Source organism: Trichinella spiralis (assembly GCF_000181795.1).
Source record: "Trichinella spiralis strain ISS 195 chromosome Unknown Scfld2, whole genome shotgun sequence".
In the NCBI taxonomy this organism is placed as follows: Eukaryota; Metazoa; Nematoda; class Enoplea; order Trichinellida; family Trichinellidae; genus Trichinella; species Trichinella spiralis.
Window position 1 is genome coordinate 7,671,775 of NW_003526941.1, and position 18,832 is coordinate 7,690,606.

The following is an 18,832-nucleotide window of genomic DNA, read 5'->3' on the forward strand; positions in this document are numbered from 1 at the left end:
CCAAACGACCCCACCAAGCATTCCTTCCTGAGGTATTCAAGGCCTGCGCGAAAGATGCAAAAGAGAAAAAAGATGCACATTTACACAAACACATACATACATGCATGCATATATATACATGTTGATCAATTCATTTATCATGCAATTATTACCGATGAATGGCGATGATTTGCAATTGCTGTCGTCCGTAATTGTAGTTGTTGTGCAAAGGGAAAGAGAAGAAAAGAAGAAAAATGAAAAACTTGTGCTTCTCAAAATCACAACCGTAACAAACCAAGTCGTGATGAACCACACCTTTATTCTAGCTTAAACAAAAACAACACAAAAAACACTGTAAAATCAAACATCAATTTTTCTACAACATAATCATCAATCAATATGAATAATATTTTTTCAATGTAATAGAAAAAAGTCGACTCTGATTAAAAAAATATACAGAAAGAAGAAAAGAGAAATAGTTGAAATTATTAATAAATTAAAAATAGTCGCATTGCCTGGCCTTTGCCTATGGCAAGCATTTCTTCATCTGCTCGATCAATGGAACATTGATCGAACACCGTATGCGTTTTTTCTGCCAAATTGATTACAGATTTTAAATGGAGATAAATAAATAAATAAATAATTGAGCTAACTTCCCCCCCTTTCCCGATGGATTTGTTTTGTCTACTTTTTGAAATTGGTAAAGCGCGCTGATCAGCACCAATAGCAGCAGTAAAGTATCAGTAGAGGTAATGGCCCACAACCAACTGCTAACTGCTAACTGCAGTCAATTTGACAATTATTGAAAAATATACATAAATAAAAAATTTAATTTAAAATTAATTCAAAGGAAAAAAAAAGAAAAGCAATAGCTGAACGTTTACGCAAACGACGATGATGTCATTCGTGTCTTGTTAAATAATTTCACCAGAACACTATTCCCCATCCTATATTCCATTACGCAGCAAAATTTTGCACTTAATTGAGATTTAATTTTTTTTCATCTTCCCCATTAAAACACTTTTCGCAGGATTATTTGTGCTTGATTGACATTTCAGCGATTAATGAAATAAACGATCCCAAGTTGATCATCTCTGAAAATCATTTTTTAATAAAATTCTAATTGAAAAATTTTATTCACTTTGAAATCAAATTTACTGACATTATTTAAAAAAATAATAAAATTTGTTCACCATCTCTTTGATTAATTCATCAAAAATTTTACAAAAAGCAACTTATATATTACGCATGTCAAAATTATGCATTTCAATTTTAATTGATCATTAAAAAAAGAAAGTTCACATCAATTTGTCAGTATCATTAAGCGTGCTTACCAGTGATGATGATAATTGAATCTGCAAGAATCTCTCAAATGTGTAAAACGTTGATTGTGCGGTCGCAGGCACATTTTTCTGTGTCTTCATCTCATTAGTATGAAGAAAATAGCAGAACGACCAAGCTGAAAACAAATTCCTATCATCGATCATTAATCTGTTACAATCAAAATTACCGTAACTTTAAAACATACAAAAAATATCTATACAGTAAATATGTTGCGCAAAAATTGCGTTTGGATAAAAAAATAAATAAATGTCTTGATTAAAAAAAAACAACAACAAATAGTTTAATTCGTTGAGTGAATTAAAATTTAAAAATTTGTATAATAAATGAGAATTTTGATTTTGGATTCGATCAAATGATGATGATAGATAGACAGATATGGAATGTCGTGAATTCGGATTAAATGAAACAAATAAAAATAAAAATAAATCACAGTGAACTGAACAAAAGAAACAATGGAATTGTGAAAGATGAAATTATGCGAATCTAAAAGTCGAAAACGACAAGCAAACAAATCTATCATAAACATCAATACCGTCTTGCGAGAGAGATTGACGACCAACCGACAACTTCTACAGTAATCCAACTTCCTCAAATAGAACTAATTGGCTAATTGAAATCTTACTCTAATAAACTTATCCAACGACTGTCGCTGGTTTATTCGCCTTTTAGTAACACTGAACGACGATTAGCAGGCTATTTATAATAATAATAATAATAATAATAATGATGATTAATTTTTGAAAATTCATTTTTTTGCGGTGGGGAGAGGGGAGGGTGTACACAGAAATTTTCTCTTGACAAAGTCAAAGAAAGAGATGAATTTTGTCACATTTCAAAGAATATGAAAAATAACTAATAAACAAGCATACATCGATTGCACCAAGCTAAAATAGCCCCCAAGTGCAATGTGAATGGATTTTAGCAACACTGCCGGCATTGATTCAACGCTTTTCAAAGAGAGTGAGAGTTCCAGTAAATTGAACTTACATAATGTTTTTTTTTTCAAAAGTGCTCCGCATGTAGAAGCAGTAAAAGCAGTAATAGTAGTAGCAGTTGTAGAAGTGGAAATGGCTGCGGTGATCCAATTACAACAAATTGACGGCCACTTTTGAAAGTTGCAAAGTTGAATGTGCTTTCAGCAGACACACCTGCTTGCTCGGTTGCTTCTTGTTTCTCAAATTACAACATTTTTCTCCTTCTTCTTCTACAAAAAAAAAATAAAATTTACACAATTTTCAATATTCATCAATTAAAATTGTCAATTTGAAGTGGAGAAATTTGAATGGAGAAAAAATTTACAATCGTCTATAATTTAAAAACAAAAGTCAAAAGTGAAATAATAATATTTTAAAAAACAAAACAAAAGTACACAAAATACTAACAATACAACTGTTCATAATTTATTACGCATAATAAAAGTAAACAAATGAAAAGAAAAGAATGTCTGAACAGTTGCTCGAAATGAAAACAAGCTTTTCAAACATAAGCATGCTGGCATGCATGCATACAACAATATACTTTACTACTTTCTTTGATAATAATTTATGGAATATTAAAAACAGAAATTTATTTATAAATTCTATATTATTGATTTGTGTTATAGTTGAGGTAAAAAGAGAAAGAAAGAGAGAGGGAGAGAAAAAAAATTACATATACTTCATAGATAGATGGATATAGTATAGTATAGTATAAGCAAAGGCAAATTAGCCACGCGCAACGTCAGTAGTGCCTGCTAGTCGTGTTCAGCGAGCAGGCATGCAAGCAGAATAGCTTTCATCAGTCAAAGTGATTCTTAATGCATTCACAATATGTGTGTCCGTGTGCTGTAAAAGCTGAATATGAAAGAAATACGACGAATGAACTGACCCAGTTACTTTCAAAATCAACAGCTTAAATAGCTAACATTTATCTCCAAAGTGATAATAACACAGTGATAAATTTATTACCACTTTGGCCCAATGTAAGCGCGAGCAAAAATTCTTATTCGACCAAAATTCTTTTTCGGTTGCTATTAATTAAAAAAAACACAAAAATTAATAATTATAATTATTATTTTCAACCATTTCCATCGGTTGAAATATGCATAATAAAAGTTGTCATATTGAGCAAGCATGAAAATCATTTTAGTCGCTATTCTCAATTAGTCCGCGACTTCTGGTTCCAAACTTCACTGAGCCACAACCGCAGGCGGCGGCGGCGGTCCCGGCGGACTTTTGCCAAGCCGATGCTTTTTAATTCAATTCAAACGTCAACGCAAATTATGTCCGCCATCCGCTAGCGCAAAAGACCCCCACACACGCACAGCACGCTGAAAAGCTTAATTGATCTTTTTCACATGTGAAAAGCACAAATCAAAAGTTGCGGGATCTCGATTCTTTGTTGTTGTTGTTGTTGTTTTTTGTTTTTTGCATTGCATCTATTAGCATACTCAGATATCTGACCCACCTTTTCCAGAAATGCAAATAGATACTGTGGAAAATTCATACAAACAATGGAAATTGACCATTTCCAAAGCAAAGCAACAACAACAACAACAATCCTTGTCAACAAAAAACAGTTTCCTTGAAATCAACACATGCAAATTTAAATTCATCTCGCAAAAAATTATCCACAATTTTACAATCGTTAAATTAATACGAGAAAAATTATTCAAGAAGAAAAACAAATGGATTAAATAAAATCATCGAATAAATATGGCAAATATTTTTTAAACATTTCATAAATATGTATGATAAAGATGAAATACAGAAATTCTGATTCGATGATGAAAAAATAATTTTGTCCAACTTGCCTAATGGAAGATAATGCAATATTGATCAATCAGAAACGGATTTAATCTTCCAATCAAAAACTACCTCATTCTCCTCCCAATAACAACAGATCTCATCAGAAACAAAATTTCAACTTTTTCCTTCGTTTTTGCAACTAAATGTAAAAATTACTAAAACTCAAATTCAAATTAGGCAATTGGCCAAATTCTGCACTGAAATATTCAATGCAAGCAAGCTTCAATCATCAGTCTCTTCTTGATACACAAAGAACATTCTTATTGAAAAGTGGAAAAATGAAAATTACTCAAAAAGCAAAACTATTACATTACTGCTTTGAATAGAAGTCAACGAAGCATATACGGAAATTTGTGAAAAAAAAGCTGCTGCATGGCAAATATGTCAGCTTATATATATACGTGAGAAATATAAAACAGGAAAAAATTTTAATTTTAACAAAGTTAAAATTAAATGAAAAACCCCCATGAAACAAGACAACATTCTGTAATGGAGCATTTGCTTTAATCCGTTTTTTCATCACATGTTGTTGTTTCACTGAGAAAAGCTTCAAGTCCAACTAGCTGGTATACTCATACACATATATATATATATATATATATATGGGCAATGAAAGAGTTGCTAGTCAGTTCAGTTATGAGCAATTGAACCAGGCCGTTAATAGCCAAATAGCTGGGCTAGCTGGGCTAGTTGGACAATTTTGCTTGCTTGAAAAGTTGAAAAAGCTTGCCATTGACGTGGCAATTTGTCGCCTTTCAACGACTGACAAATCACATTTACGTTGCCACGCAGATGAGCCGGCTGGCTCTGGTCTACCGGAAACAAAGGTAATTTAAAGCTGAGAATTTGCCAGCTGCTGTACATAAACGTACACACACACACACACACACATAAATATATATCTATCTATATTTAAATGCTATATATAAAATTAGCTTGGTGGTAGAAAATCGAATTTCGTCAGAGGAGCAATTTTAGATTGGAACAAAACCAAAGCAAATTCAACCGACTGATGCAAGCAAGCGGATAAAATTGGAGAAAAAGAAGAAAGCAGCATTATAATATATATGTATATGCATATAGATATTTTATAATTGTGGAAAAAATAACATGAAGAACCGCAGACCGAAAACAATTCGACAAACTTTTCGTGAAGTACCGCCCAAAAATGTCTACTGGCTCTTGTTGTGCATGTTTTTCGCATTTCTGCTTATTGGTATTTTCCTTACCTGCTACGGGTTCTTCTATTACGAAACCAATCTGAACCTCACCAAAGTTGCACGTCTTGCTGGCGTATTTGCGTTTTTGGTCAGCGTTGGATTACTGATCGCCGGATTTGGTAATAATTCTTCTTTCATATTTTTCAACGATGAAATAATTAAAAAAACAAAATAATAATAACTCAAAATATTTGCATACGTAAAATTTAAAAAAATAATATTTACTGTTGAATATTTTCGTGGAAGGATATAATTGCAGTGTGTATCTTTGGTAGTGTTAATTGTATAGATGAAAATTAATGAATAATGATCAAGTTGATCAACTCTGCTGAATTGAAATTGTTCACATTCGTTGGTTATTGTAGTGACCATGTCAAACTGCGTTTCACGTTCTTTTGAATCAATTGGCGACTACGATGCGCATCAGCTAGAACAAATGCAAGCAGAAATGGAAAAAAAAGAACAACAAGAAGATGAAGCAACACAACGTTTCATCATTTCAAGTAAGCAATTTGTTCAATTCATTTGTTTTCTCCTTATTGAATGAACAAATTGACAAAAAAAAACGGTAAACATTTCTCAACAAACAAACAAACAAACAATAATTACCAAGCAACAATTATTCAAATTTTAAAAAGATTCATAATTTGATTGTTTTTACCATTTTCTCGTAGAAAGCATGGACTTCGAAACGCACAGGTACGCAGTGGCCGCAATTTGCCCGTCTTGCTCTAGTCCACACATCCAAGAATTGATTTTAAATTCCAACCAGACTTGTTGAGAAAAATGAAACAGAAAGAAGTATAAACAAAAAGAAAAAATTACATAAATGCAAGCATAATTTCATTTATTTAACATAACTAAAATTGATACATACATATTATATATATATATATATTATTTTAAAGTTATGTTTCTAAATTATCATTATTAAATGTTTTAAATTGCTTAACAATCGCTAAATGAAGTTGAATTATCATCATCATCAACTTTGAAAATCAACAACAACACACATCACACAGTACAATTTTCTTTCACGTTACAGTATGAAATAAAAACAATAATAATTTTGAAATAAGAAAAAACAAAACCGATATAATTAATAAATTTATGATTGATTAACGGAATTTTAATAATTTTTTTCTGGAAGAGAAAAAGAAAATTCAGTAGCTGAACGTTGTTTTGAAAGAAAAAAAATTTGTTCATCTACGGTTTAGTGGATGAAAGGGAACGACATTCGGTGATTTCGCTTTTTGAAAGTTTCGGCAATTTCGAGCTCGCCTCTTTGTCAAAGAGAAACAACAACCGACCGGTCGTAGGTTTCACCATCACTGCAGGAAGGAATGGATCTTTCCTGTTAATAATTCTCTGCGCAAGAAAATTCGAATAAATATGCAAATATTGGAAATATGAATATGTATACAAAATTTTTCTGAAGCATAACCAAAAAAAAATCTTGTCCACAAGGGCAAAATTGACTTACTTCGACAATGTCAGCTTTGGAAGCTCCGCAGGTTACGAATACGATCTGACTGGCGTTGTTAATCACCGGCAAAGTCAACGTGACACGTCGAGGCGGTGGCTTTGGCGAATCGCCAACAGGTACAACCCAACGATTGGTTTCCTGTTTGTTTTGTGAAATAAACAAATTTTTCGCTGCTTTTTCAAGAAAAAAACAAAAACAAAAACAATAACCTTCAAAGCCGCGTGATCCGGAAACAGTGAACAAATGTGACCGTCAGGACCGATGCCGAGAAGGAGACAATCGATTTGGGGAAATTGGGCACCGGATTTTTCCTAAATTGCAAGAGAATAAAACGCAAATTGTGTAAAGAAAGCAATCAAAACTGACGAGTTGATTTTGAAAAATTTCTCTCAGTCGATTTTCATAATCTGCTGCACAATCGTCGACTGAAAAAATTTATATTAAACAAAAAAAATTGTATAATCAAGTAAAAAACGACAGTATGCTCACGGTTCAAATCCGGATCTATGGGAAGAAAGTTGGCCGTTTGAATGGCCGGAATTGGAGCGATGACTTTGCGCTGGTATTGACCGTAGTTGGACTCGTCGCTTGAAAACGGTACAAGGCGTTCGTCGCAGAATATGAACCAGACGTGCTTGAAATCGCAGTTGACCGCTTGCAACGCTTCGGCCATGATATCCGGCATGCTTCCGCCTGATTTGGAAAAATAAAAATATTTAATCAATAAATTTTTAATAAATAATCAAACCTGATAAACCGATGACGCAGTAATTTTTCTCCAGACGTTTCTGCTCGACGAGCTGGTGAATCAGTTTACCAAGCTGAATTGCCATACCTTTACGATCTTCGGGAAAAAGTATCGAAGCCATCACACGCGTGCCAACTTGAATTTCTTTTTCTTCTTCTGTATGTTTTTTCTTTTCAAATAGATTAATACAATTCAACAACAAAAATCAATGTAAACATGAAATTCATACAAATAAATTTAAATAAACAAACGTATTTTTGTGATTTACTAATCAAAAATAAATAAATTTCAATTTTAAAAATTCAGTGAAGTTTGAATTTGATCTCGGACATAATTGGCAATTTCTTTTTTCAACGATTCGGTGAGAATTTCGTTCACCTTAAACAAAGTTGTACTTGTGACAATTTCTGTGCACTTGAATGCATCACAATACCTTATACGCCAAGGAGTATTCATACGCTAACCAGAGTGATTTTTCAAACAGCATCACTTTGTTCTCGGCTAACAAGCAGCAGCAATTTCGAAAACGGGCAATATTGTCGTGCGTATCATATGTTAATGGCTAAAATTAAACTGTCCTACAACAATTCACTATTCAAACAGTACTTTTGCACACTTGTATTATATCCATAAAACCGCTGCTGCTGCAATCTTTTTCTTCTTCGTCTGTAGGAGCGATCCATATATTTCCATTTATCCCAAATGATACTGTTACTTTGCAAGGAAAGTGATGCAGATGTACTTTTCTCTTTTTTATTAAAAAGGACGGAACCGACACCAGGACACCTTGATTAAGCTGAATATGAAGCAATTTTACATATAAAAATAAACAACAAATTTAAATAAACTTGTAAAAAATTCACCTTGCGATGAATATCGCGCAACTGCAATGATAGAGATCCGTCTGCGTAAACGCTCATCACTTCAGCCTAAATATGAATATGTAAAAATTGCTCAAAACAACAACAACAACAAAACCAACACTAATCAAATCGCCTTCGACAAGATTTTCCCGCATCCATTGTTCATCTTCTTCAGATTTACGTCTCTAAATTTTAATTTTAATTTTAAATTTCTTTCTCTTTTCTAAATTAACTACCGACCAACTCGCCTCCTGGCAAATTAACCGAAGACAACAACAGTATAGCATTCAAACGAGCATTGACGTCCACTTTCCATCGTTTTTGAAGCACTTCAACAACACGGCCAATAACATAATCACCAACTGAACCGCAATAGCGAGATCGAACCGTTTCAATGCAAATAAATTTGTTCGTTTTTTTCGCAATGCCAACTGTACTGACCAACAGCTCACCGTTGTCGTTGAAATATGTCCCATGACCACTGAAATGAAATGAACGACAAAATTAAAATTATTCCGTCGAAAAAAATAAAATATTTTTCTAATATAAACGATATCAAAACAAAATGTTGTAATCTTTCAAAAATTGCAGATCAAATGGCATTTACATTTAGAACAAATTTTACAACACACGTCTTGGTAAAAACGTCGACTTTTGAAATAGCCAGCGCTTTCAACCGTTCAATGAACTTCTAATCATTGCTATTTACGGTGAAATAATTTCAATTAAAGCTTCCAATTTTCAAAGTAAAAGTGAAAAATAACGCACCGCAAATACTTCTGCCCATCCACAATAACACAACCTGGAATTACCAAATTTGGCGGTTCGTCTGCTGAAGATTCAAGAGACAAACGTGAAATATCATCATAATAAGTTTCCATCATGCGTAACAATCAATGTCAAACATATGCAAAACGTGGGCACCTTTCAGATGTACTGTAATATTCAAGTTTGTTCTGATCATCTGAATTTATATACTGAAAATCAAAATTTATCAATATGAAAAATTGAATATGCAAAACAGAATATACAACTTTGATATTGTTTCATGTGAATTTAATTTAAAAGTTGAAACAGTGCTATGGTGTGGATTTCAAGAACAAGTTGTAGTACAAATTGTTGTAAATTCAATTTATAATTTCGATTGAAATATTATACTTGTTTTGAGCATTTCAAACATTGCATATTTATATTTCTTTATTTGTGCTTTTGCTGTTGCTCACATACTCCGTCTTTGATGCTTTTTATTACTTTATTAAAAAATTTTACTCTTCATAATTTTTTTTAAAATATCATCACAGAAGCCATTTTCCTTTTTTAATACATTTTGAAAACATGTTTTCCTACTGTAATTTAAACTTTATTTTCTTTAACTTTTCTTAAACATATTTTGCGACGTATCATGTTATTAATTTAAATATAATCTTTTAATTTGAAAAATGCATAAAAAATGAAATTATATATTTTACTGAATTGTCATTTATCACACCACGTTGTCAGTTTATACATCAATTATTTCAATAAATTTATTTGATTGAGCAAAAGTGAATGAATAAATTTTTAATTTTTAAGGTGAAATGAGTGGTAATCTTAAATTTGAAGTGATAGCTCGTTGTCATGTTACAAAAGCGAGAGCAGGTGTTTTGAATTTCCCCAAAGCTGTTGTAGAAACTCCTGTATTTATGCCAGTCGGAACTCAAGGAACATTAAAAGGCATTCTTACCGAACAGTTGAAAGACCTCGGCTATAATTTACTTCTTAGCAATACTTACCACCTTGGACACAGACCTGTAAATTCTATTTTTTTTCTTTTCTTTTGTAGCGTTACTCTTGTTAGGGTTCAAAAACAGTACAAATGGCCGGTGGACTGCACAAATTTATGAACTGGAATTCATGCATACTTACAGTAATTTCATTTTTATCTAAATATAAAACACTGCTAGGAATAAGTTTTGCTCATATTTCTGAAGCAGTTTTTTAAAATCTTTTCACATTTGTAGGACAGTGGCGGCTTTCAGATGGTATCACTTGCAAAGTTGATGAATATATCTGAGGAAGGTGTACATTTTATCTCTCCGCATACTAAAGAAGAAATGCTACTGAGTCCCGAACGATCTATAGAAATTCAAAATTCTCTCGGTGCGGATATCATTATGCAGCTAGATGATGTAGTGCCATCGTTGACCGTTGGTCCACGGGTCGAAGAAGCTATGTATAGGTACACATTTGCATGTTTAATGAACTGACTATTTTTCAATTACTTGGAACGAATACATTTCAATAGAAACTAGCATTTAAGGTCTGTTCGTTGGCTTGATCGATGCATTGCTGCTAACCGCAGACCAAATGAGCAGAATCTTTTTCCAATCGTTCAAGGAGGCCTTGATCCAACGTTGAGGATAAAATCTGCCCAAGGTTAAAATTATTTTTTAATTATTAGATTTTTACTTATACAGAATTTTCAGAAATTTGTCAACGGAATTGTCCTGGCTATGCAGTTGGTGGACTGAGCGGTGGTGAAGACAAAAATCAATTTTGGCGCATGGTTAGCATCAGTGGTGATAATTTACCGGACTGTAAACCTCGGTATTTGATGGGAGTTGGCTTTGCAGTTGATTTGCTGGTTTGTGTCGCTTTGGGAATGGACATGTTTGATTGTGTTTTTCCGACGAGAACTGCTGTCAGTTTGCTGTATTTTTTCCTTATTGCTCTATTATATATAATTTTATAGCGTTTCGGCAGAGCATTAATTCCTGGTGGATCATTGAATTTGAAAAAAGCAAAATACTCTACCGATTTCAAATCGATACAGGAAGGCTGTGATTGTTACACATGTAAAACATTTACTCGATCTTATTTATGTTCTGTGGCCGTTCACGAAACTATTGGTTGCCATTTGATCACCATTCATAATTTACATTACCAGGCAAATTGAATACTTTTAAGAAAATATATCGTAATACTTTATTTGTAGATTATGCTAATGAAAGAGATTCGTCAAAGTATTATTGAACAAAGATTCGATACATTTGTTAAAGATACTCTAAAACTGCATTACCCGAAAGAAGACTACCCTACGTGGTTGGCAAATTCAATGCAATCTGTCGGCATAAAACTTTAAGTAGTTACTTTTTTTATTTAATTTTTTCCGCTTTTTAATAAGGATGGTATCGCTGCATGTGCATGATTGTATGATAATTATACAATTGCCGCGTATGTTTCACATTTCAATCTCTGATTAGTAGAAATATTTTTTATACTTGTAAAATTGGATTTTGTATATTTTTGAAAACCATCGTCAAATATTATGTTATTTATTTGAAAAATGTTAACAATGTATAAAATGTTATGAATGAGAAAATAATAATAAAACAATGTGAGAAATTAATATAGTGAATATAATTAATGCTGATTAAAATTAATATAGTGAATATAATTAATGGTGATTAAAATTAATATGGTGAATCGGTCAGTAGAAATTTTAATTTTCAACAGCTTAAGCTTCACATGCCTTGGATTTTGAACCGTTGTCTAAAATAAAAAAGCAGTACATAAAAGCACTATTTATTAGAAAATAATTATTCAAAAAGGTTTTACTGGGTTCATCTTTGACACTGTTGCCTGCGCTGGCAGTAACACTCTCGGTTGCTGTTGGAGGTGGCTAAAAAGCAAAAGTGCATGAATGTAAAATTCGTTTAAAATATTTCAATTAATTACAGTCTTCTTATTTTTCAAATATTTCAACAACATGACTATAGCGACTATCCAACCAGTAATTGCTATGCCATATGCTGTCGCCAGTAAGGAAAAGTACGTTTTATCATGTTCTAAACAGTTAAACCATTGATATGATCAAGTTCAGCATGTACGATAAAGAATTTTGCCACTATTACTTATCTCATCATCGACTTCATCGTCTAGAATATCTTCATCATCAGAAATGTCTGTTTCAGTGTCATCATTCGCTGGACTTCCTAAAAAAATAATTTCACAGTTACATATATATGTATGTATTTTGCATTGTTCAGCTGCTTTACCAATTTCACACAGTTCTCCTGTAACATTTGAAGGGCACTGACAGGTGAAAAAATTTTCACCAAGTGTACAGTTCCCATATCTACATGGATTTCCATTGGAGCAACTGGTGACTTCTAAAACGAGTCAATTATTTTCTTTTTCATAAAATTCAAATATGATTCACTTTTCTCGCAGTATTTTCCATCATAGCCTATGTTGCACACACATTTGATCTGTCCGTCAATGTCATCATAGGTGCATCTGCCGTGGTCACCGCAAATATTTCTATGCATTTTGCATATATTATTTTCTAAAAGTACATTTTGAGCTATTTTAAATTTCATTTTATATTTTTTCATTTACTTCTTCCACAGTTGGCGCCTTTATATCCTGGCAGACAGTGGCATTTCAGTTCTTCTCCAACCATGTAACATGTTCCTCCGTTAAGACACAGCTCTGAATTGCAGCTTTCGTATTCTGAAAAGTCAAAATTTCAGTTGAAAGTGTTTACAAAGATGTAACGTGATAATATACTTTGTTCACATGCCATCCCCATATAACCTTCTGGGCAGATACAATAGAACCCATTGATCTTGTTGAGGCATTTTCCTCTGCGGCATGGATTTAACGTGTAGCACATATCAATTGCTATAAATAAAATATCCTTATGAAATCTTGCTTTTCTTCAAACATGCTGTATGTTTTACTATTTTCACAAAAGTGTCCAGTATATCCAGGGTTACATATGCACTCATAACCATTGTGTTTTCTGTTACATTTTCCGTTTGCACCACAAGGTTTAAATTCACATGAATTTAATCCTAAAAATACATTTATACAAAATTATATGTTATTTTTTGCATAATAAATGCTGTTTACTTGTTTCACAATATTTTCCAGTAAACCCGAAGTTGCATTGACAAAGGAAATCGTTTCCTAATCGAATGCATTTTCCGTGTTCTCCGCAAGTAGAATTGTCGTCGCACGCATGAATACCTAGAGTTGAAATAGTATATTATAATATATGGTAAATAAATTGTAAAACTCTGTATGTGTAATGCATATTAAATAAACTAACGTTCTATTTCGCAGAATTTTCCGTGGTATCCTTGTTTGCAATGGCATATGTATGAATCGTCATCTAAAAGTCCGCATACACCTCGTGATAAGCAAGGACCTTTTCTGCGACAAGTGTCTCTTTCTGAAATTAAAATTATCCCTTACATATCAATTATCAGATAAGAAATTTTATTTGTTTCACTCACTCTGTGTGCAATATTTTCCGCTTTCCCAATCATTGCATTTGCATTGCATGTAAGAATGCGTTTCTTCATGTACTGTTAAACACTGTTTAGCGAAATTGCACATATTATTTTCGTCACATAGGTCCACTTCTGAAAATTATTTGTTTGTTTCATAAAATGAAAATATTTTAAAGACAAAATTGTTTCTCACTTTCTTCACATTCTTTTCCGGTAAAACCGGCACTGCACCAGCATTTCTCTGTGCTGTTCAGTCTGACACATCGACCGGCCTTACCGCAGTTTATGGTCTCATTAGTGCATGGATTGACGTCTTTAAAAGAACATTCAATAATCAATATTATTTTCGAAAGCAGTTTGAAATATTTAGAACATACGGAAGTCACAAAATTCGCCGACATGGTGTCTGTCACATTTGCACCGCAATCGCCCGTTCTCAGTTATGCACTTTCCTTTATTTAAGCAAGGATTGTAAATTTCGCAAAGATCAATGCCTGAAAATTTAGATATAACGTTTGATTTTCTATTTCATTAATTTCTGAAAGAATTTTTTCCACATACTTTCTTCACATCTAATGCCTGTGAAACCAGGATGGCAGGCACACTTCCAGTCATCTCCTGACTGATAGCATTCGCCATTGCTTCCACAAAACGGTCCGTTCATGCAGCCCAGAGGATCAACAAATCGGCGGTGTTCTTCAAAGATAAGTTTAAATTTAAAGGGCAGTCGTTCATACGTTTAGAAAATAATTTACCTTTTTCACAATATTTACCAGTGTACCCTGGATTGCATTTGCAAGTATACTTGCCATCAATTTCCACGCACACACCGTGATCACTGCAGTTCAGATTTGCGCATGCTACACTCGTATTGTACAACGGTGGAAACTCTGAAAAATTAATCATAAAAATTTGATATGAAAATTTTTTTAATTTATATTTACCAGTTGTTTTTTTGATTGTTTCATTACAAAAGACACCCTGGAATCCTTCATCACAAGGATTTAATATCTGAGGACCTGAAAAAATACTTGTTTAACATCAAATTGTTAGAATTTACCAATAATTCATAGGTGAAGAATTTATCACTTGACACCACAATAAACTTACCATCATATGTGATAGAACACAGGGCTTTCACTGCCGTATCAGTTGTGTTGTAGCACTCAATGGGAATAGCTTTTTCACTGAACTCTCTTTTGCCGACGTTGATCTCATGGAACATACAAATGGGTGTCGAATAAAATAAATTGTAGATATCGTATATGTCTTTTGTGGACAAAATTAATTTAGTTTCATATTCCCAGTCATACTGATGAGTCTTGTTATGCATTATATAAAGTTGTTCATTCGTGGTATGAGTGTAATTACTGAATTCCCAACTCATGGTGGAGTCATCCTCATTATTGACCACATCGGCAATGTACAATCCATTAAGGATGGAGAATTCAGTCGTATTTCCAGAGAGTTTCCAGATCGCGTCTTTGATCAGAGCGATCTGTTCTTTTTCATTGAACCAGGAAAATAATACAGAATTTGGGTACTTAGTTGTGCAAGAGCTGTAGGCACTTTCGAACCAATTGGGCTCCTCACCAACCAAATCGATTTCAACCATTGTAAGGCATCGTTTGTTCGTGGAATCGTAAACACCACGTACGCCATTTGGACAAGAACCAAACAATTCGGACGTGGTCAAGTGGAAGACAAGGCAGAGCAAACCAAGGATCGTAGAAAAGTTTTCTAAAAAAGAAATAAAAATTAGTATTGAATTAAATGCTCACTCTCTGAACAGCCGGTTACCCATTGCTCGAACTCGAGAGAAATGAACTAAAACTGCTGAGGAGGCCATTTATATAGGGGAAAAGTTTTTTAATTTAAAGTTTTCTACTTTAAAACTTAATTCTCTGCTTTTGATTGGTCAGTTAAATCTAGCAGATCGCTTAAATCCAAGCCTGACCATCATTTATTTTATTATTGTATATAAAAGAATGCATAAAATGCTTTTAAATGCGAAATATTAAAAATTAATATTAAATTTAAATTTTATTTAAATAAATCAGCATCCTAATATTTTAATCTTTTCAATATATAATGATAATTCCATGCTACGCATATCATAATGCTTTATCAAACGTTTTGTTGCATATTTTTTGGAAGGAATAAAAAACTCGCATAAAAAATCATATGATTTACTAAAATAAAAATATAAGTGTATAATTCAATTTATAAAAAATTGAAACCGAATAAAATTTTAGTTTTATCAAATAAGGTATATTACTGTAAGTACTTAATTTTCATTTACAAAAGAAATTAAAAATATACAAATCATAATTCTTTTATTTAATAAATTAAAATTTTTTCGTTTAACTTTTCTAAATGAAAACTATAGTTTATTTTCAATTTTACGAAACCTAATTCAATTTGATGCTTCTATCATGAGTTCCACGCGTGAAAGATGTGATTACGGTTACAAATAACGGAATAGAATTATTTTTTAGTGCCGGTGAAAACTTTTTTCGACATTTACCAACCTGGCGACCGAAAATATTTTAAGTAAGATTCTATTTTATACAGTTATTTATTATTGCAGAAGTTCACAAGTGTAAAGTGCATATCGAATTAAATCTTTTAGAAATGGTACGTTCCAAGCAAGGCAAGGCGAAACATCGGCAAAAAGTTAACAAAATACGTGAGTGTTTGTTATTAATTGTGGGGCGTTTGTAGGGTCTATTTTTATATTTTATAATTTCTTTGGACTGAATTTGTCTGTTTGCTTTCATGTTGTAGCTTGCGAAAATGTCACAAAATATTTGGCGAACACTAGCACTCGCCATGGTTTCGATGGCTGTCTATCACCGCCTCTTCGTCAGACGGCCAGTGTTCTGAAACAGCCTGTCACAATTGTTACCACGAGTTCGAAAAATACAAAACCAGCTCCAGCTGTAGAACTGAAAAGAGCTACCGGACGACTGACGAAACCTCAGCAACTGTTTGCATTGAAACGTCTCGACAGACTGAGAGCGTGCACATTTCTGTCGCCTTTAGATTGTGATGAAGTCAGATTTGAAAAAATATTAGCTCCACAAAAGGTTTTACGTATGTATTTTTTGCATTTGTAAACGATTTTCTCTACAGTAAGTAACTGCTTAGCCATCGGTCCCGGAATAACTGAAGAAACCGCTACACTATCTTTGGCGGCTGCACTACAGTCCCCCACCCATGGTATCCCGGTTACAGGTCAAACAGGACCCAAACGATCTTTGGACGCCAATCCAAGCGTCAACATTAACGCTGAACAACCTTTAATTCAGGTAGATTTGTAAAAAAAGTAGCGGTTACACGGTGCTAGTTCGGTTTTTGCTTAAGACTGTTGTAATATCGGAGCAGGATGTTTTGAATCAAGAAGAAAGAGTACTGAACGCTCGCCGACGACTTGAAGACGCGCTAAAAAATTTCGGAAAAACGAAATAATTTTATACCTATACATACATACAGCTTGGTGTCTTACCGCTTTTTTTCTTTTCATTTAAAGCTGAAAAAATTTTGGTGAACATAGTTTGATCGGAGAAATGTTTTTCATGCACGTTTTCATTTTAGAAAATTTGTTTAGTAAAACATCTGAATATGTTTGACGTAACATTTGCATATATGCCAGTAATTAATGTTTTCTAAATTTATAAATTGAAGCTTTGTATTGAATTTCCTCATAATGTTCTGATAATTCTACTCATCAAATGAAATGAACATTCTTTGAAAAATCAAAATCAAGTGACAACGACCAAATCTTAGCAGTACAATAACTGAAAATAAAGTTGCATGCATTGTTGAGCAGTAATCATGGGGAAATAATATATTTTTTTTCAACTATCACGTTTCTAAATTCTAAATTAATTTTAAATATAATTTTGCTTTTCAAAGAATTTTTTTAGAGATTTTTATCAATTGTTGTTTTTCGAAATTTGAAAAAATTTTCAAACCATCGAATATTATTGTTTAATTATTCAAATATTTCAATTTTGATTTTTTCTGTTTAAAATTTTTTTATATAATCTGAAAAAAATGTCGGCTTTAAAAATCGAAAATTTGATTTTTTTTGTTACAGTAATTTTGGCGCTTTTATTTTTGTATCTTGTAGAAAATGCACTGTGCTTCGGTGACATCGCAATCTTGTATTGCAAAATGACGGCGGTTGGTTCAGCTCGGAAATTCAAGTTTTAAGGTACGGAAATTTCACTTTTGTGCTGTTTAATTTAGATAGTAATTATTAATTTATCATTTTGATATTCGTAATGTAATTATGTCGATAATCATAATTTTGTTGTTTTTCTTGTAAACAGTTTTAAGCATTGATCATTGTTTTGACCAATTGCTTCAAATGTGTCGGCGTGAACGATGTTTAATAGAATGTTTGTGTACCAGTTCTATTTTCATTTATTGAGATAAATTTCATTTATTTAAAAAATGTTTGATTTCTGTTGTTGTTAAATGTGAAGCGTCATTGTATTTTTGCATTGGTAAATTTCGGGTGTTTGTAAATGCATTTAAATTGCCAGGTCAATTGTTGAACACAAGCCGCTGCTAGTACCGTAATCAGCATTTTATTACTTTGTATTTTTTTTTAAATATGCAGTAAATTGATCCGTCATCTTGACATCATATTTTACATTTTTATTTGGTTTTACGTAACGTCTGCTGTTTCGTTTAATAAATATATTGGCAAAGATCGACAAATTTCATGTCTTGCTGTTTGTTTGTTTCATCAGTTGAAGATTTATTATGTTTAATAGTTTCGAAAAGCTTAGACGGCTGCTCTGATTGAAGTGAATTTTCATTTGAAATATTTCAAATTTATTATGCACCTATTATTATTCACTTGTTTGTTTGCTTGTTGGCAATGCTTCGTATGATAATAATTGCATTGTTATCTTGTTTAATAAAAAAATGTTTTGAAGAGAAGTTTATTTCCAAAATTATTGTTCAGCATATAAACAGTATTAAAGTAGATTAAACGAAAAACTGCTGTTAACATTTTGTTAATTTTTTAGCTGTTTTTTCATGTTGTTAATTCATTTACAGATAAAATCTCTTGTTTCTTGTATTGACGATTAGTTTTTCTGTCGTAGCTGT

General features: G+C 32.6%; 6 protein-coding genes across 6 annotated transcripts; 4 read left to right on the plus strand and 2 right to left on the minus strand.

Annotated features, from left to right (window-relative positions):
• Positions 1-3,779: 3,779 nt before the first annotated feature.
• Positions 3,780-5,171, plus strand: Tsp_06739 (conserved hypothetical protein). The gene is made up of 3 exons (XM_003380533.1): positions 3,780-3,865; positions 4,744-4,936; positions 5,088-5,171. Exons 1-3 carry the CDS (start codon positions 3,780-3,782, stop codon positions 5,169-5,171), a joined length of 363 nt encoding a protein of 120 aa, XP_003380581.1.
• Positions 5,172-5,219: 48 nt separating this feature from the next.
• Positions 5,220-6,110, plus strand: Tsp_06740 (conserved hypothetical protein). The gene is made up of 3 exons (XM_003380534.1): positions 5,220-5,448; positions 5,695-5,832; positions 6,004-6,110. Exons 1-3 carry the CDS (start codon positions 5,220-5,222, stop codon positions 6,108-6,110), a joined length of 474 nt encoding a protein of 157 aa, XP_003380582.1.
• A 425-nt stretch (positions 6,111-6,535) lies between these two features.
• Tsp_06741 (exosome complex exonuclease RRP4) lies at positions 6,536-9,307 on the minus strand. Its single transcript, XM_003380535.1, has 12 exons — positions 9,204-9,307; positions 8,667-8,907; positions 8,528-8,611; positions 8,427-8,492; positions 8,165-8,359; positions 7,997-8,125; positions 7,564-7,732; positions 7,305-7,508; positions 7,182-7,240; positions 7,025-7,126; positions 6,813-6,953; positions 6,536-6,697 (listed from the first exon to the last, which is right to left on the minus strand). The coding sequence occupies exons 1-12, from the start codon at positions 9,305-9,307 to the stop codon at positions 6,536-6,538; spliced, it is 1,656 nt and encodes a 551-aa protein (XP_003380583.1).
• A 974-nt stretch (positions 9,308-10,281) lies between these two features.
• Positions 10,282-11,547, plus strand: Tsp_06742 (queuine tRNA-ribosyltransferase). Its single transcript, XM_003380536.1, has 6 exons — positions 10,282-10,332; positions 10,427-10,644; positions 10,726-10,841; positions 10,892-11,049; positions 11,158-11,298; positions 11,401-11,547. Exons 1-6 carry the CDS (start codon positions 10,282-10,284, stop codon positions 11,545-11,547), a joined length of 831 nt encoding a protein of 276 aa, XP_003380584.1.
• A 375-nt stretch (positions 11,548-11,922) lies between these two features.
• On the minus strand, positions 11,923-15,554 carry Tsp_06743 (conserved hypothetical protein). Its single transcript, XM_003380537.1, has 19 exons — positions 15,506-15,554; positions 14,816-15,445; positions 14,650-14,724; positions 14,461-14,595; positions 14,267-14,401; positions 14,083-14,199; positions 13,899-14,018; positions 13,709-13,837; positions 13,522-13,644; positions 13,323-13,439; positions 13,151-13,264; positions 12,978-13,091; positions 12,807-12,920; positions 12,628-12,753; positions 12,464-12,577; positions 12,320-12,400; positions 12,144-12,253; positions 12,024-12,087; positions 11,923-11,957 (listed from the first exon to the last, which is right to left on the minus strand). The coding sequence occupies exons 1-19, from the start codon at positions 15,552-15,554 to the stop codon at positions 11,923-11,925; spliced, it is 2,502 nt and encodes an 833-aa protein (XP_003380585.1).
• Positions 15,555-16,140: 586 nt separating this feature from the next.
• Tsp_06744 (putative methyl-CpG-binding domain protein 2) lies at positions 16,141-17,176 on the plus strand. The gene is made up of 5 exons (XM_003380538.1): positions 16,141-16,171; positions 16,296-16,421; positions 16,493-16,801; positions 16,841-17,016; positions 17,072-17,176. Exons 1-5 carry the CDS (start codon positions 16,141-16,143, stop codon positions 17,174-17,176), a joined length of 747 nt encoding a protein of 248 aa, XP_003380586.1.
• Positions 17,177-18,832: the final 1,656 nt, after the last annotated feature.

Bases quoted from the DNA above. Each gene is read 5' to 3' on its own strand.
- Tsp_06743 (XM_003380537.1), bottom strand. From the start codon at position 15,554: ATGGCCTCCTCAGCAGTTTTAGTTCATTTCTCTCGAGTTCGAGCAATG. The intron at 14,402-14,460 runs GTAAATTATTTT...TTATCTTTGAAG, and splicing joins TGGTAAATATTGTGAAAAAG to AACACCGCCGATTTGTTGAT. The intron at 12,921-12,977 runs GTATATTATCAC...TTGACTTTTCAG, and splicing joins GGGGATGGCATGTGAACAAA to AATACGAAAGCTGCAATTCA.
- Tsp_06740 (XM_003380534.1), top strand. From the start codon at position 5,220: ATGAAGAACCGCAGACCGAAAACAATTCGACAAACTTTTCGTGAAGTA. The intron at 5,449-5,694 runs GTAATAATTCTT...TGGTTATTGTAG, and splicing joins ATTACTGATCGCCGGATTTG to TGACCATGTCAAACTGCGTT. The intron at 5,833-6,003 runs GTAAGCAATTTG...ATTTTCTCGTAG, and splicing joins ACAACGTTTCATCATTTCAA to AAAGCATGGACTTCGAAACG.
- Tsp_06741 (XM_003380535.1), bottom strand. From the start codon at position 9,307: ATGGAAACTTATTATGATGATATTTCACGTTTGTCTCTTGAATCTTCA. The intron at 8,612-8,666 runs GTCGGTAGTTAA...ATTAAAATTTAG, and splicing joins ATTTGCCAGGAGGCGAGTTG to AGACGTAAATCTGAAGAAGA. The intron at 8,126-8,164 runs GTTTGAATAGTG...GTTTAATTTTAG, and splicing joins TACAAGTGTGCAAAAGTACT to CCATTAACATATGATACGCA.
- Tsp_06742 (XM_003380536.1), top strand. From the start codon at position 10,282: ATGGCCGGTGGACTGCACAAATTTATGAACTGGAATTCATGCATACTT. The intron at 10,333-10,426 runs GTAATTTCATTT...TCACATTTGTAG, and splicing joins GGAATTCATGCATACTTACA to GACAGTGGCGGCTTTCAGAT. The intron at 10,645-10,725 runs GTACACATTTGC...CTAGCATTTAAG, and splicing joins GTCGAAGAAGCTATGTATAG to GTCTGTTCGTTGGCTTGATC.
- Tsp_06739 (XM_003380533.1), top strand. From the start codon at position 3,780: ATGCAAATAGATACTGTGGAAAATTCATACAAACAATGGAAATTGACC. The intron at 3,866-4,743 runs GTCAACAAAAAA...TAGTCAGTTCAG, and splicing joins CAACAACAACAACAATCCTT to TTATGAGCAATTGAACCAGG. The intron at 4,937-5,087 runs GTAATTTAAAGC...GAGCAATTTTAG, and splicing joins CTGGTCTACCGGAAACAAAG to ATTGGAACAAAACCAAAGCA.
- Tsp_06744 (XM_003380538.1), top strand. From the start codon at position 16,141: ATGAGTTCCACGCGTGAAAGATGTGATTACG. The intron at 16,172-16,295 runs GTTACAAATAAC...TTATTATTGCAG, and splicing joins GCGTGAAAGATGTGATTACG to AAGTTCACAAGTGTAAAGTG. The intron at 16,422-16,492 runs GTTTGTAGGGTC...TTCATGTTGTAG, and splicing joins TTTGTTATTAATTGTGGGGC to CTTGCGAAAATGTCACAAAA.